The sequence below is a fragment of the Ischnura elegans genome, chromosome 4 (assembly GCF_921293095.1).
Source record: "Ischnura elegans chromosome 4, ioIscEleg1.1, whole genome shotgun sequence".
Lineage (NCBI taxonomy): Eukaryota > Metazoa > Arthropoda > Insecta > Odonata > Coenagrionidae > Ischnura > Ischnura elegans.
The window spans coordinates 35,296,865-35,314,048 of record NC_060249.1 but is presented as its reverse complement, the minus strand read 5'-3'; the positions used below and the strand labels follow the sequence as shown (position 1 = coordinate 35,314,048).

General features: G+C 36.6%; 2 protein-coding genes across 4 annotated transcripts; one reads left to right on the top strand and one right to left on the bottom strand.

Moving 5' to 3' along the window:
• Positions 1 to 2,834: 2,834 nt before the first annotated feature.
• On the top strand, positions 2,835 to 14,904 carry LOC124157265 (copper chaperone for superoxide dismutase). 2 transcript variants are annotated; one of them, XM_046531837.1, is made up of 7 exons: positions 2,835 to 3,070; positions 3,326 to 3,536; positions 3,623 to 3,824; positions 6,604 to 6,670; positions 9,655 to 9,732; positions 11,332 to 11,435; positions 14,580 to 14,904. In XM_046531837.1, exons 1-7 carry the CDS (start codon positions 2,972 to 2,974, stop codon positions 14,752 to 14,754), a joined length of 936 nt encoding a protein of 311 aa, XP_046387793.1. In that variant the 5' UTR covers positions 2,835 to 2,971; the 3' UTR covers positions 14,755 to 14,904. The 2 variants fall into 2 exon arrangements, with proteins under 2 accessions (XP_046387793.1, XP_046387792.1); XM_046531836.1 differs by having other exon boundaries at positions 3,611 to 3,824.
• Positions 14,896 to 15,832, bottom strand: LOC124157266 (probable small nuclear ribonucleoprotein Sm D2). 2 transcript variants are annotated; one of them, XM_046531838.1, is made up of 4 exons: positions 15,693 to 15,832; positions 15,490 to 15,613; positions 15,260 to 15,394; positions 14,896 to 15,143 (listed from the first exon to the last, which is right to left on the bottom strand). In XM_046531838.1, the coding sequence occupies exons 1-4, from the start codon at positions 15,695 to 15,697 to the stop codon at positions 15,039 to 15,041; spliced, it is 369 nt and encodes a 122-aa protein (XP_046387794.1). In that variant the 5' UTR covers positions 15,698 to 15,832; the 3' UTR covers positions 14,896 to 15,038. The 2 variants fall into 2 exon arrangements, with proteins under 2 accessions (XP_046387794.1, XP_046387795.1); XM_046531839.1 differs by having other exon boundaries at positions 15,490 to 15,609; positions 15,692 to 15,820.
• Positions 15,833 to 17,184: the final 1,352 nt, after the last annotated feature.

The following is a 17,184-nucleotide window of genomic DNA, read 5'->3' as shown; positions in this document are numbered from 1 at the left end:
AATTAATGTTTGCCTACTTTCAGGTCTTTCTATTTCTTTTTTCTGTTGAATGAAAAAATCGCCATGCATTTTGCTTATTTGTTGAAGTAAATTCTGAGTGATATGAAATAAAATATAATTGAATTTTTCGTACAAAATAATTCTTTTATTAAGATCAGCAAATCTTCGACTATGAAAAGGCAATGGCTGCGATATTATTTTTATAAGCGATCACCCTATCCTTAATGGTTATTTGCAAAAAATGAATGTGAAAATGCAGGGCCTACCTTCAATAGGGTGGTTTCCGATTATTTTTTATAGCCTAAATCGAAAGATTATTACTCATGGAGTACGCATTTCACGCTTTCAGATTTTTAAGTGACGATATCTATTTTTCGCGATTAATTGAAAAGTGAAAATCTTCAAGCGCGCGAAAACGCGACGGCTAAGTAATAATGCTGGGAAAAGCCTGTGTGACGTATTTCTGGATCGCGCTTTCGTCGTGTGAGGTGACCTTGGGGCGAGTATATTGTGCGCCGCAGCGATGCTGGCTGCCAGCAGGTAGCAGAGTACCCTGCTAGCAGATAGCGCTTGGATTAAAAAAGGGTTATTAATACCTTATCAAACGAAGGAAACTTTCCGACCATAGGCAGTTTTAATAGGTGAATATTAAGACACGTTTCCCTGAGGCCTGTGCTTCATGCATGCATTGGTAATCTCAGACGATGTAAAACTCCTATCTACTCGTATAGAAACTAGGTCCCTGTACGTCACGTGGAGTGGCATCACATGGGCGCCAATCTGGCCTTTTTCAAATGAGGTTAAAATTGACCGTTGCCATTCGTCTAAACTGGGATTTCTAAAACAAAATAATTTGTATATTATGAATACGCTGATGGTGGGTAACGAATCGCAATCAATGTCTTTCGTTTTCTTTGATGAAGGAAACTACCCTATTGCGGTGTACATAGGGTAAGTGGCGAGTAAGATTCAATGAATTCCAATTTAGAATACTCCTCTAATTCATTGAAGTCACAATCATGTGATCCACCTTGCCAGGTAGGTATATGCTTAGTTGAAAGTAATTGTTGGTTTATTTCCCCACAAATGCTAACTTATCGATGGTATCCTCCATTTAGAAATACACAAGTGTAATAATTTTTAAGATAACATGCCGCAATCAAATTATCTACTCTAGGATTCAGAACTGAGCCTAGTTAGTCTTCCACCCCGTTCACAAGAGCTTGAGAAAGGCATGATTGGTGGCATTTCAACAGATATCAAATCCCAAACATGTACTGACTAATGTGATGGAAAACTAAGCCCTTTAATTAACCTCGGGAACTAGCCGAAAGCACAAATTCTTAAATTCCACCAGCCGAGTAGGGCAGTCGTGCGAAGTTAATAAAATTCAATTAGCGTGAAAGCCATGAAAAATACGTAGGTCGCAAAAATTCTATCGAACAAGTTTAATTTTGACGAAAATGTCTATTTATTAATCCCACTGCATGGACTCCAAGCCTTTAATCATCTGGGAAAATAAGAAACGGCGACTTGGCGTGTGAATTTAGTCATGAGTGGTAGGGTAAGAGAAAAAATGGGGCAGGGACTCACAGATCAAATTGAATCGTATAGAATCAATGGATTCCTTCGAAGCAATTCAAAATTTATATGATTCATGCATTTAGGCTCAAATAAACAGTCGCACTTGTATAAGTTAAACCAAAGACGCATTGCCGACTGGAGATAAATAGGAAATTTTCGAGGAATGAAAGATTCTATGACAAAAATTTTCATCATAAGGAAATTTTAAAATTAGTTAACGAGGAAGATTACGATTTGGAATTATAATTCGATGAAGAAAAGATTTGGTTTTAGAATTCGAAAGCAATAAAATGCTGGTTTCAATGTTCACAAATAGAATCATGCGTAGTATTTCATGTTATTTTAATGCCAATACCCAATTTTATATACTTTAGCTATTTGAAATGCTCTACTTCTCTCACCCCTTCCTAACTTACATTTATTTCTCTAAACGATTATTTTTTTGAGATTGAGGCTTTTTTATTTTGAATGCTTCATCGTCGCATTTCACCCTAACAGGCGCAGGTTTATTATGATCGCTCGCCCTCCCCTGGATCAGTTGCAATCATTCAACCGGGGGAAAAGACAACCAATAGAAAACCTTATTCATTTTCCTTCCTTTTAATATTTTAAATCCATACTTTAATGAATTATTCTGGCTTAAAAAAGCGCTGGCCGCAGAGGTTTTCCCTCTCCTTTATTTCTTAGAAAATTTATTACGCTAATAGAGGCTTTCTGGAAGCAATACGCTCTCATCGGCGAGGAGGCAAATCGACTTCTTACGTATATTCATGCGCCTCCTTCGGCTGGCGGAAGCGGAAAACCGTTGATTTATGGATCCATGGGATCCACTATTCTGTCAACCGTTGTCTGCCAAATGTTTCCTGTAAATTTTAAACCCACAGTCACTATGAATCTAGCAAACAGGTCTGTCCTACATTTTAGGATATTTTATTTTAACTTTGGGGTAGCTGGACTAACGCCCTGCATGCAATATCTACCTACAAGCAGACGCAAATGCAAAGTCACATGCCCTTTCATCACGTTAAAATCTTCATGTCAGCAAGAAAATCATCATCTGCCGCTCATACAATCCATCCGACCCATAAATATGAGGAAACTCAAATATTCATTCATATTCGTCTCTTATCTTCCATCGAGAGTAAATGAAAAGATCTCATTTTGTAAATGAAAAGCATATTTGGGAAAGCGAATTGCCCGCGAAATGTTTTTTGCTTTTCATATGTCACCGGTGGTGGTTTTCGGTACCGGTCGTGTGGTGGAGTTGTTCTGAGCACTTGTCTTGAATCTGAATTTATGCGTAGTTTGTAATGGTTTATAATATATCTATTACACTGATATAATCAGTATTTGTCATATTGTATTTGTTGGTGTTATTATATCATCAATGATTCAAGTTTTTAGGTCGATGTTATTTCCTAAAGTTTACGCAATGGATGGAAATGCTTCAATATCACCTGCTGAAGGGCTACCTTCCGTCACAACTGTGAATATAATTCTTATTTCTTGCCAAAAATGATTGTCCTGTTAATTGTATCCTGTAAATTTTTAATGCATGCAGTAGTGTACATTCGGATAAAAATAATGTTATTATGTATTGGTTTTGACAAAATATTTTTTCATCGGTGCTTTTCGAGAATTGTAAGCGGAGTTTCATTTGAGGACTGTGTTTTTATCTTGGTGTCTATGAATTTCCTGAAATTTTTATGTACCTAATGTTTTAATTTACTGTCTGAAATAGATGGAATTCGCCGTTCAAATGCATTGTAACAACTGTGCCGAGAGCGTGAAAAGTAGTTTAGCCGGAATAAAAGAGATTTCAAAGGTCGATGTATCCTTAGAGAAAGAGTCAGTCGTTGTTGAGACCACAATGAAGTCTGGAGATATTCTAAAGCTCATTGAAGGCACTGGAAAGAAAGTGGTTCTCAAAGGAATCGGTAGCAATACTAATAGTAAGTTGGCAAAGCAGTCTTCGATTTGTCTCAATGTGGAAATATTTTTCACTGATAACTAACTGTAACACTAGGTGGTCACCTAGGTGCAGCTGTGGCTGTAGTCGGTAGCGTGGACCCGAAAAACATTGGTTTCGGTTGGAGTGACAGCCCTGTATGTGGTGTCGTCCGTTTTATTCAAGCCACTGAAAAAGAATGCATCATTGAAGGAGTCCTTGATGGATTGAGTCCAGGCCCTCACGGACTTCATGTCCACGAATGTGGTGATATCTCACAAGGATGCTACAGGTATAAATGCTGTTCAACTGACTTCATCGGCCTTAGTTCTTTCTGTAGTACTTTTCATTACAGAAGGGTCGGTTTCACTTACTTGCTGATTCAGGTTCCTGTTTCTTTCCTATCATCAGTTCTCAGTATTAGTTTTTAGTCGTGGTTCTTAATGAAGAGTTCCTTTTTTAATTCCATGATTTTAAAAAGGTATTATTGAAAGGTAAATTATTGATTTCCATTCGGATATCGTGGAAAATACTGAAAAAAACACATGCAGTGTATATTATATATATGTAGTATATATTATGCAGTATTATATTACAAGTAATTCTATCCTTAACCTCACATATAATAAGAAAAACTATATAAACTATAAATTATCCCATATTTCCTACAAATTCAAGAATTCAGAATACTAATTCTATTGAACATTAATATCTGGTAGACATAGCAGTTTATCAGTTCCAATAATTTTTACTATCTTTATTATTGCTAGGTCTTGTTGGTCTTTGTTTGATGTTGGTTATTAATTATCAAAGACGGATCAAGTACTTCCTACCTTACACTACACCACTAGTGGGGTGGTTTAAGGTAGTCTTTGATCCAGATTCAATAAATTTAGGATAAATATCAGTATGTTGTCTATAGGTGACAGATTTTCAATTGTAGTACCTATCATACTTCCTTTTATGTGCACCTCTCATGAGGACCATATGCCAAAGGGGCCCTTGTCCCCCCAAAATTGGGAAAACGAAGAAAAAACTAACCTACCGCAATGAGAATTTGTTTGGAAAATTTTCCATGACGGCATGGCCACAGCATGCAGTGATACTCTCCTTTAGTATTTGTGAACATTGTGGAGTGTCCTTGTTTAAATGATCTAACCTAACCTTACATTGATTTTGGCCCTCCTACTTTTATCAATTCATGATCTTGACTTTGCATAACTGAATTTCACAATAATGAAAATTCCTTAAATCTGAAGCAAATGATGATCATTTTTTCTGTTTCTCTGAGTGATCACTTTTCAAGACTGAAAAAGTGATCACTTGAGAAATCATTTTATTTTAAATCTTATGATCATTATCTCTGTCCTTAGTTCCTTCACTCTTTCTGTCCTTTTCTGCTAAACTGCATTCCTGCTGCCTTGTTTAAACTTTTGATCCATTGAAAACGGGTGGTGGTATTAGCGGTGGCTTTAGTGTCAGTAAACTTTACAATCACTGTAAAAAGAATGCTGTGGGGTAATATTGGCTAAAAGTGATGCACTAAGTAATGGAAAAAGCAATTGGAAGGCCCATTGCTGGAGTCATATCTGAAAAGGATTGGGTGATTCAGGCTTTAGGAAGAATCTTTCTTGCAGACTTAAGACTCTTTTACTCAGGGCACGTAATTGTGCAGTTAAGAACTGCATAAATGTCTCATAATAGCATGCAATTTCGTGTATGCATGAATGAAATTTGAAGAGCGGCTATTTTACCATCTCATATCCATGCATTCTCACATGCTTTCTAGAAATTCACAGCTTTACACAGTAAAATTTTGACCGTGCCTTCGTACACACGTCAGATTGTGCAATTACATGCCCTGTGTGAAACGGCCTTTAGATATGAGCTGTTTTATTTTTACATTTACAATTCAAAACATCTGTTAGTACTTCAGGTCTCTAGGGTTTATAAAACTAAAGAAATTTCTTCAGTTGGTCATGCAAGGGATTTTATGCTTGAGTGGTTTTTTCAGTATTTATTGGAAGTAACTTTTCTTGATAGCATTAAAAAATTAAACTTTCGACCAATATGCCACTTCTTTGTGTGATGAGTGAGCTAGCGGTGTGTTGATGTACAGATTTTTTTTATTACATTCACTGTAGTGGATGGTACTTGGATTCCTTCTCTTTTCATGGGAAGCATTGTGTTACCAATTGAATCATTTCAATCTTATAGTCACAAATGCCAATTTTGGGCAGATCCTATATTTTTATTTTATATTTTTTGTAGCAATTGTTTTAGGGGGAGAGGAGGAAAGAAAGAAAAAATTGAATGGAACTGGGAGAATCAACGGTCAATAAATATGAGTGAGGTAAAACAGATTTGAACTAAAACTTATGCCTAACTTAAAATTAAAAATGTGTAGAAGGAGGTTGATGAAGACATCTAGAGATATTGAAAATACATTTTTATTTATTTATTTAATCCAGTCCAAAAACAGTACAAGGCCAATTACGGAGGGCTATAATAACAGTCCATACTCAATATTTGGGAAGTTTGTGTGATTTCAACCCTTTGTCTTTGGTGCATGTGCTTGTGCACCCCAAATGTCATTCTTTTATTTCTTGGTTATCTAAGAAACTAGTGGGTTGCACTTTCTGTAAGTCTGGCTGTATGTTCTTCATTATTATGTGCTTCATGTAGCAGTTTTTATGTGCTGTACATCACATTGTTAGTTCCTTTTGAGTGATCAGTTTTGTCAGTCAGGTTTTGAAGTCATCATTGCAGCAGGAGCCCGAGATGGGGGCTTCCACACACTGTGCGGCATGTTTTGTATTTCTTGGTAATGCCATTAATGATTGGTTAACTTATGTGAACTGGTTATCATCGTTAAATTTCCCCAATTTTATTTTAGATGTTAGTTTCTTGCTACTTAAATTCACATTAAGCTGCTGTGTCGGTGATGCTGCACTGAGTGTGAAGTTCACCCACTAGTATTAATGCACAAGTTGTGGATGCCGTAGGGTTTGTGCTGTTAAAAAAGTTATTTTATAGAGGGTGTTCTATTAAATTGGTATTTATCTTTTCAGCATCGGTTCCCATTACAATCCATTTAATACCAAACACGGTGGCCCCAATAGTGAAGAAAGTTGTCGGGTAAGTAGAATTATTCAAATTATTCTTTCCTGCCTGTTTATTACATGATGGTTTCATGTGATTTTAAAGAAAAACTGGTCATTAGAAATTTGTGCAAAAAATAGGAAAATGGCAATTTGGCCCTGGTCATGCCTGGTTTTGACTAAACTAGGAACAAACTAAGGGGGACCCACAAATAACCGTACAAAATTTAATAAAAAATTAGAATTTAATTTTTTGTGTTATAAATGTTAGTCACCTCAGAAGTACTCGCCATTATCACTGATACATTGATTCAAGCATTTTTTCCATTACACGAAACACCTTTGGTACTCTTCCTTTCCTATGCTTTGCTGTGCTACCTTCGATTCTCTCTTTTCACATCTGGAATGTCATGAAAACGTTTCACTTTCATTACCCTTTTCATCCGCGGGGAACAAAAAGAAATCTCAAGATGAAGGATTCTAGTGTGAAGGTGGGCGAGGAAGAGATGTCACACAGTTTTTTTGCCAAAAACCATTTGATCATGTGTCAGCAGGCAGTGGATGGATTTTGTTGCAATTCGTGTAATTTGCAAATTTTCAGATAATATGCGCTGCACATAACACCACAAAAGACCAGATTGTTCTGAGAGTTCATCAATAGCACGCCTCCTATACTTGTACACAAGGGCATGCATTTTTCCATGTTTTCATCAGTTATGGATGTGGAATTTGGCTCGGTCGATGATCAACATGTTGCAGCTTTTGAATCACAAATACCACTCTTCACTTCAAGTTCTTTTCAAGGCATGTTCTTTGTAAGCTGTAGTCAACATATCAACTGCAGCTGATGCACTTTTACGGAGTAGAAAATTTCAACGCTGCACGCTGTTCTCAAACATTAATTTCCGATGTTGAAGGGGTCGAAAAACTGTTTGAACAAAAACTGTCATAGGGGCTAACTACAACAGTCTATAGCCATGCTGTTTCACATACTGACTAAGAAAGGGTGAATTAACACCCATGTAGAATGTCTAACTATAAAAGCGACATGGGCAGCAATTTCAGTCCAGTTTTCGGTCCCACTTCGTATGCTGCTATTGTTCTCACCATGAATGAAGACCTTCAAAATATATGGATTATTTCTAGAAGTACCTCTCTTTTTTTATTTCTTGTGTTAATTTTATTTTACTTGCCATTTTGTTGGTATCTCTGGATCTAATTTCTTGCAATGGAAAGTGCTGAATCATCCCTTAGCAAAAAAACTGTTTAAATTTTCAACAGTTAAAACAGTAACTGTTAAAATAGGAACTGTTAAAACTAACAGTAACTGTTAACTCTAACAGTAACTGACAAATCCAGCTGTCATTGATGAATTCAAGTTACTATTGGAATCACCCTGAATTGAAAAATAAGTTGATGAATTTTTAAAATCAATTTTGAAAATAAACTTTTAGTCCCAGTAGATTGCAATAATTGGATTTGACGGCCTTAGAACAACTACAGTGAAGTCTCAACTAACTAAGAACGACTAACCAATTGTTGGATTGCCCACTATTGCTTCCCTTTCCACTCTCCTCAAACACTCTTCTACTTTTTCTTTCACACCACCTATATTCATGATTCCATCCCCTTAAGAACAAGCTTTCTAATGGAATGGGAGCATAAGATGCAGAGAAGAATGGCACTGAAACAGACATATAAACTGCTTAAAAATTATCATAAATGAATTACATACAGTGCAACCTCGATATAACGACACCCCACGGTGCACTAATAAACGCTCGCTATAGCGAATTGTCGCTTTACCGGAGGTGGAGCAAATAATAGCTAATATACCTGTTGCGATCAGATATACAGGAACAGGAGTGGTGCGGCGACAGATAAACATCTATCCGATAAACGTAAGCATAAATCCAGACGAAAGGCGATGTTTTTTTGCATCACTAAATTTCCTTACTCAAATAACGACTAACTATCCAAACAGTTTATAAGCGCCGCACTGAATAAAAATCATGCAAAGCATTGTTTCGTCAATCATTATATTTATCGAACGACAGTTTACCACATAAATTTGAGACTGAGCACTCCATTAACTTCATTTCTAACAGATCGCTAGCAATTACAGAGGTTAAGGAGTCTTGATGAAAGTCTTCCGGCGGTGAAACCCTCGCTATGGCGAGAGCCAACACCGAAAGGGTCTCGTAAAAACGAATTTTTTAACACGCTTATTATAGTGTCAATTGACGGTGCATGGGCTATCTCTCGTAATAGCGGGGGTGTCGCTATAGCCCGTACTCGCTTTAACGAGTTTCCGCTGTATCTGTCTGTTTTCATTATCCATTTGGGCCATCCCCTCTAGTGTAATAGAGCGACAAAGCTCTATTGAAGGAACAGATAATGAAGAATATGTAAAAGGAGAGCTACATCAGTGACAATAAATTAACTCATAATAGATATGATCAAAGAGCTGTGTCTATCTAATCTTAGTATTTTTGACGAGTAATGTTTACAAGAATTAGATCTTTCCCTCTAAGTTCATCCTCAAGTCCTTTTTTTCTGTTCCTCCCTGGTATTTTGATAGTTTCTTTATTTATTCGGTGAGGTGGAGGGCGTGCACGGTCGTCGATTCGTCGCGGCCACTTAACGGTGTTCTGGTTCCAAGGGTGTCCGGGTCGCGGGTGCCACTAGGAGGATGGGCACTGCCTGATTTTATCAATGTGTGCTGGTCAATTTTTATATAATAAATGATCATGCTTTGCCCTGGCATTCTTTCCGAAACCATCTTTCTTTTGCCTTCTTTTAAATGAGGAGTTACATACGTATCTTGTATGTGGTTTATCTTAGAAACTGTGGGTTTTGGATTGGAATCAATGGCTTATCCTTTTGCTACTTGAGCTCCCCCTGTTTATATAATCTGTGAAAGGAAAGTATGATAAAAGATGTATTGTGGCAAATTGACCATTAGCCTTCACCTGTCAAAATACTAAAGTTCACTTCTTTAATACACTAATTTATTTTCAGCATGTTGGTGATTTAGGAAATGTAATTGCTGATGAAAATGGTCGAGCAACATTCCGTTTAGTGGATAATCTCATAAAGGTAACAATACACTTATAAGTAGCATTTTTAGAACCTATGCTCAAAATTAAAATGTGTGTCGATTGTTGTCATGGAGATGCAAAGTGTTTTTTGCTTTAGGGTTTCTTTTAACCTTTTCCACTTAGGTGTCAAGTGACCCTGACACTGTCCAAATTTTTAAATACCTTCTGACTGGACTATTTGTATATGGGCTGCCTTATTTGGAGTGCAAAGAGTTAAAGTCAAACCTGCTGTATGTAAGTTCTCTCAGGTTTTCATTCAGATTACAGCAGAAGAATTTTTTCCCTTACCTTAATGGTGTCCTGAGACTTCTTTATTATCTGGGCTATGTTTTGCTGGGGGAGGCAATACTGAAGGGGCCAACTCCTTAAGAAAATTCTTGGGTTGGAGGTTATACTTAGGCTGAAAGAGCAGTTGAAAATTCTGAGTGCTGTGAGACCTTCAAAAAGGGCCGAGGGCATACGCATGGGGGAGCCTTCTACCCCAACTTGCAATGTATAAGACATTTATCAGAAATTGTATGTTATGGTTAGCTTCTTTGGTAACCTTAAAATATACAAGGACAGCAGGGTGATTGTCATTCTGCTTATCTCGCCATCCGTTTCTTTTAGACTTAAGCAATCCAACCACCCCTCGGTGTTACTAATGACATTTTGTAAGGATTATGTATGATTAGATTTCTGTTGATGAGTATGAAGTTGAGATTGCCTTTGGAATTGCTATGGAAAGTCGGAAAAAACAAATTATGACTAATGCAACAAGGCCCAAATTGAATGAGTGAAGATTCTGAAAGGGACTCCCTATATCTTACACCCTATTTCCCAACTTAAGGTATTTTTTGTTAGTGGCTGGATGCTTCAGAGTGAGTGGCTTTTTCCCTTCCCTCATGATTCATTATCGAGTAAAGCTCGGTGGAGCTTAGCAGCATTTTCAATAGAGAAAACAGGGAACATTGGCATCAAGAACTCTCAATTACCGTGAAAAGGAAGTATGTTGGGAGTAAAGCTGGCAATGTGAATGGTAAGCGAAATGAACTTCGCCATAGTTGGCTTGCATCTCACCATGCATCCTCTTCGTCACTTTTCTGTGACTTGAAAAATGAAGTGTTCTTCAGTGTGTTGAAGGCCAGATACATTGAAGTTAAAAAAGGTAGAGGAGTGTAGATTTCCCTGCATGGTAGGAATATACTAATTTCTGCAGTTGTAAGTATTCTCCTGCTTCATTTGGCCTAACCAGTGGTTGACTAGCATTCTGCCACCTCACAGATTGCCACTCATATTGGAAATAATTGCCTTGCTGAGTGCAGTTCCAACTTAAGGCATCTGCTTCAAGCTGAACATACATGTGGCCCATCAGTGGATATGGTCACAGTCTTAACCAGGGGAAGCAGAATTGATGCCTCATTGAATATTTTATCATTATAATAATGTAATATGCCTAATTTTATTTCAATCACAATATGTGTTCAGTTTTTTAAAAATAATGTAATAAAGTCCATATGTTTGAATTCAGTGTCTTAAAATTTGATGTGTTTATTGATTTTTTCAGTCAAATTCACTTTTGCACTTACCTAATACCAGCATATGCTTTATTTCTCAGACTTGGGACCTCATTGGAAGATCAGTGGCTGTCACTGAAGGAGAGGACGATCTTGGTTTGGGTGACAATAAAAGTTCAATCATCGATGGAAATTCTGGGCGAAGGTATGGTATTTTCCTTCATAATTTTAATTTAACATCATGTATATTTTTAAATCTGTTTTATCAAAAGAAATATTATTTCTCGTAAACATTATTTATATTGAATCTTGAAGGTATTATGTTTGTATCGCCAAAATGTTATTAAGAATGAAAGATATGAAATCAATACATTCACTGTTGGACATGGTTTATAAACTCCAAAATACAGTTGCAGCTTTTGTTAATTTGAGTTCAGAAGAGGTTGGAACTCTGTCCAAATTTGATTCCAAAATGGATTGAATGCATTGGAAGAGTGAGGGATTGGAAAGTTATATTCTACTTATTTTAGTTCCACTTTTCATTTTTGAAGTCTGTCTAAAGTTGACTTTGGACGTGCTGCATCTGAAAATGACTAAAGCATGAAAGCATTCAGTTTGTGAACATTGTAGTAAACAGAATGCTGCATCACATAGGCGGATTAGGGAGGGGGGGGGCAAGTCTTCCCCCCCCCCCCCAGATGCTTGAAAAATACATAAGATTTATAGTACAGTTATAATTACATTCTTTGTGTGTATTACAGAGCCTCAGTCATTTAATTTTATGCATATAAGTTTCATATTAAAGTAAAGAGAATATTTTCTACAGTATGTGCTGTATTTTGTTTTTAATCTGAAATATAAGAAGACTGTCAGAACTTTGTTCCCTCCCTCCCCCAACCCCCAGAAAAAAATCCTGCATCTGTCCCTGCTGCATCATTAAGTTGCTGTTTTAAGCATGCACTTTGGTTGCCCGTCAACTTTTTGGTCTGAAATTCAATATTTTTGCGTTGACTTTCCATTTTCGGAGCCGATCAATTTTGGTGAGCACATTATTATTTAAAAACATCTGTAATTACTCAAGTAACAGCACAAATGGCATTATTTGCTTGAAAAATTAATGATTTTTATTTAAGTTCCATGTCTTATACTTATATCATTTTTCTTCAAAAGGAAAATTTGTTCATAACTTATGTTTTGAACTAAATTTATTTTCGCTGCTAGCGGGGTGCAGTTGCCCCCCACTGGGTACGCCCATGTATGGTGTATCATTAATTTCAAATTATACTGATGAAAATAATATTTTGGTGCAATATCCACTAAAGATCAAGCACATGGCAGCTCCTCCTCTCCCCCCATAAAAAATTTCTAGTTGCATATTTGATTAAAGGAATCTTTTGATATCATGGAAGATCATATGAATGAACATATTCAGTAAGTTTACCACTCTATTCCCCGTCACCTTCTTTTAATCACAGTACACTCCCATAATCACCAACTTCAAGGGGCTGAAGAATAAATAAATACAAACTTTGTGAGAACATTTCTTTTAGGAACCTTCCCGAAAATACTTTGACAAAATTACTTGTATCTTCTACATCCTGTACTAAAGGTCGTGCAGGGAAATAGCTTTAGTCATGCATATGATATAATCTATAGAATTATGTGCAAATGTATACAAAAGGAGCAGATTCATTTGATTTTACCAATAGAAGAATGTGGGTGATGCTATGCGTAGTTGTCATTTATACATGATGAATATGGTGAAGTACAATAAGCAGATAAGTAAGAAGGTAACGTAATTAACATCTGAATGGAAGTTGATGCGAGGAAATTAATGGTGAACAGTGAAAACATCTTTGAAAGACCAATGTGCAACTCGATCTACCTACAATGCAAGTCCATCGCCCTTCGATGACTCTGATTGTCATTAATCCCGGCACTTCCTCAGTCAGAACATATCATTTATAAAAAAACTGAAGTGATACTATGTAACTGTTATTAAATTATAGAAATAATGCATCTATCAGGGATAGCTTTCTGGAAATCAAACTGATGAAAGCTGAATCTGAAGTGACATGCGCTTCTTTCATTTAAAGGAAATTAAGCATTAATGGCACACCCTAGAATTTTTTTGCAACTAAAGAGGTAAATCCCTTACAAAATGATGTCATTAAATATTCTAGTCTGTCTTTGAATTCATCTGCTTGATAGTGATCTTAGAGGAAACATATTTTTTGACTGCCTAGCTCTTGCTCTCTGAATTCATTCTGCAGTTCCTTACCATTCTTCCCATGCAGTGACTTAACAAGGAATATGCTTTGGGGGGATGGGATCGTCTGGGGTGGCAACCTCCGTGGGGGGTCTGGTAAAATTAAAAAAAAATGCCTGGAAATACAGTTCACATCATTTTGGCACTAAAAATTTAAATTTAACCTCATGCAGTTATAAAATTTCAAAACTAGACAATAGTTTTAAATAACTTTTTTATTTCTGTGATGCTTTGGGGAGGATCTATCTCCTCATCCCCCCCCCATAGTTTCGCCACTGTTCCCATGGATATGTGAAACGCATACTCCTTGGCTGCTGCATGATGTAATCAAGGGTTGATATCATCCCAAATACTGCTAATTTATGAGCAGTAATGAGTGGGTCACCATGATACCACAAGAATGAAGCTTATCATACGATGTTGCAGGGTACCGAAGTATCTCCTACTGAAGAGAGAACCATAATTGACGCTCTTGAGCACAGTGCAGAGCACTCATTTTTGTTATAATAATGCTGTACCATTGCTTTATGTTCCTCAATGAGGGAATTTGTTGAGTTTTATTACAATGTGTTTCTTTGGACTGGAACCATTGAATTTGGCCTTTAATAGAATGCTAATGGTTGTCTGAGAAATATTCACTAGTGTGACCAAATATGCTCAGCATTCTTGCACCACCAATGTTCTGTAAAATTTAGGTAATGTAGAATATGGTTCCCTGTGATTGCTATGGACCTATTGAAGATCAGCCATGAACATTGCCTGCCATTAACTTCAATTTGTATCTGAGTTATTGCATACCAACGCCAGATTAGTATTTTTTCTTTCTGCAACGGCTACATGAAGTTGTGTGGACTCAATAGTAATTAAAGAATTATTTGTGAAATAGTACTTAAGAGTAAGTACCTCCAGCCCTCATTTTCCTTCTGTAACAATGCCACACAGATCCTTCTTGTGGTATCTTACCCTACATTAAATTAAGCCTATCGCTAATGAGTCTTTTTCTCACATCTCGGTGTTAAGGAGATAAATCCTTGATTTGGGAGATGAGTGTACTAACTCTACACAATATTGTTTTTCTAGGCTTGCCTGTGGAATTATTGCACGTTCAGCTGGATTATTTGAAAACCCAAAACGTATATGTGCATGTGATGGAGTCACAATATGGGATGAAGCTTCCGGTGTTTCGAAAGATAAAAAGAATGATGTCGTCAATAACTTAGAACAAGCGTCGCACTACCAGAAGTCAAAATATTGACCAGATGGGACCACATTATGTGATTAAGTTCTTTAACTGTGATTTTTGTACAAATTATTTATAAGCAACTTGAGGTGCCACAATGTAAATTTCTTCAGTCGCATAGGGCCTCGATATGTAAAAAAAATTCAAATAAATCAGTGCTTTTGAGTAAGTTTTGTTATTAAAGAGCAATGTTTACAGAAATAAGAATATACACAAACGCACAACACCCAAGGTCCAAATTCACTGATTCGACAATGAATCACTTGTCACTGGGAAAGTCATACCAAAACGAATGCAAACTACTTTCCAGCAGCTGAAGCCAAAGGATTCCGGAGCACAAGAATGACGGAGTCTCCCCTTAAAAACATTTTCGATATAAACCTGTCTTTGTTAACTGGCTTTGCCTAAAGGAGAAAAAGAACATTTTATATGAAAACACCTACACTGACACACAACCAAGGGTAGCAGTTGAATTTCAATGATCGGAAGCAGTAATTCCTATTAATTTAGTAATTCTTACCTTTTTCTTCCCCTTTCCTGTTCTAGGCAGTTCAGTCCACATTTCCTTAACGTTCTCTAAAACCATGTTACAGTGCCTATCGAATGCTTTGACTCGTCCTAGAAGCTTCTTGTTATTCCTGCAGTTGATCAGGACCTGTAGCAAAGACAGAAGTAAGGTGGAAACGTTACTAAATCATGCATTTTAAACAAATATGCGATTTTTCGGCGATGGAAAGTACTACAACTAACCTGAGTATTGTTTTTCACAGATTGAGTGAGAACAGAGAGAGGTCCAGTATTGAATTCTTCCTCCTCTCGTTTTGCTAATTCCTCCGGAGTCATTTCTGACTTCGGCTTCGCTAGGAGGGTGGTCCTGGAATAAAATATTGCTTAAAACTTACCGCAAAAGTAAAATGGTAAAAATTCTATGGTTAGGGTAAACATTTACTTACGTCATGACTGAATTTCAAATCGACTTGAAAATCCAAAACACGAGGTTTCAATAATTTCTTCAGTTCAGAGACACAAGCCGGCGTTTTGTGTACAATGTCGAATTCACAAGTGGTCAACCTGAGGGAGCCACATTCGCTGACGCTGAAAGCTGAATAAATCTTTGCTGAATAATAATAAATTGAATGAAATTAGAGTAACGGTATGTAATATAAGATTGCTTTTTTAATTACCGCTCATTTATCTAATTTTTTATTATATCTTAATATATATCTAAATAACTTCTCTGCGTCTTTTGCCCCGTTCACATTACCATCTTTCTTAACCAGCGTAAGATGACGTCAGAACCAACGCGCGTTCACACTCAACCATGGTTAGACCCTGGCGACATCTGATGAGTGGTAGAGTAATTCCAAGTGAAAAATGAATTGACAAGAGCGAATAACTTGTTGGAAGGAAATATAGAATGTGCAGGGAAAAGTTCTTGTGTTAATCGCAATGATATTGATGATGAATTTAAACATATGTGCATATTATGAGCTGCTTATGAATTAAAAATTGCATTCCAGCGTCGACAATCATTGTTCCTTGCTACGTAGAAGGTAATTCAAATGTGTTCGTCCAACTAATCATTTCATCCATAGTGTGGCTTGCATTCTTCTACTGCTCTATTTAATACGAATGAAAGCGAATATTGCTGATAATTAGGTTGATATCAACAACATATACTACTACTTGCCCTTGATTCGGATGTGTCGACAAATCATTGATGTAGGTGAAGAAAATCGAGGACTAATCTTGAGACTTGAGCCTCAATTTGAGACACTTGTGATTTGGGATGGAGATACACTTTTCGCTGCATTACATTCTTAGATATTATTGTTTTTTGACTTTGACAAAGGACATGATCCACTCTGATGCTATACCGTAAATTAAAACTCTTTTGCCTCTTCTTCAAATGTGGACGAATAACTTGCAGAAATGTGACGATTGTTGAAATTTAACTTATGAAATAAGAGAGAGAACGTGGTAATTTTTGCGATATGTGGTATCACCCGACGTTTCTAAATTTATTTTCTATCGTTACATCTGACTAGCCGTTAGCCTGATACTTTTTATATTGATATGGGAAGAACTTTTGTTCAAGGATGAACATAAGTGATCTTTTTCAAACTGGGACAAAGAACTCTTACCAAAACATTAAAATCATTGTGACCTTCGGATTTTTATTATGGTAGTTTCGCACATTTTACTTAATTCTAGCAATATATTAATATAGATTATTCAATCTGTCCGTAACAATACAATACGAGCTAATAGCTAATTCACTACGAACTATAAAGTATATCGCATAACTTAAATCAGGTTTAAAATCTCATACTATACAACACGTTACGGAATGAATCAATAGCACTTTCCTTTGAATTAATTCTGACGAATATAATTCAACAATAACGGCCGTCTCCTCTTCGAAACTTTATTTTCTGTTTTCTT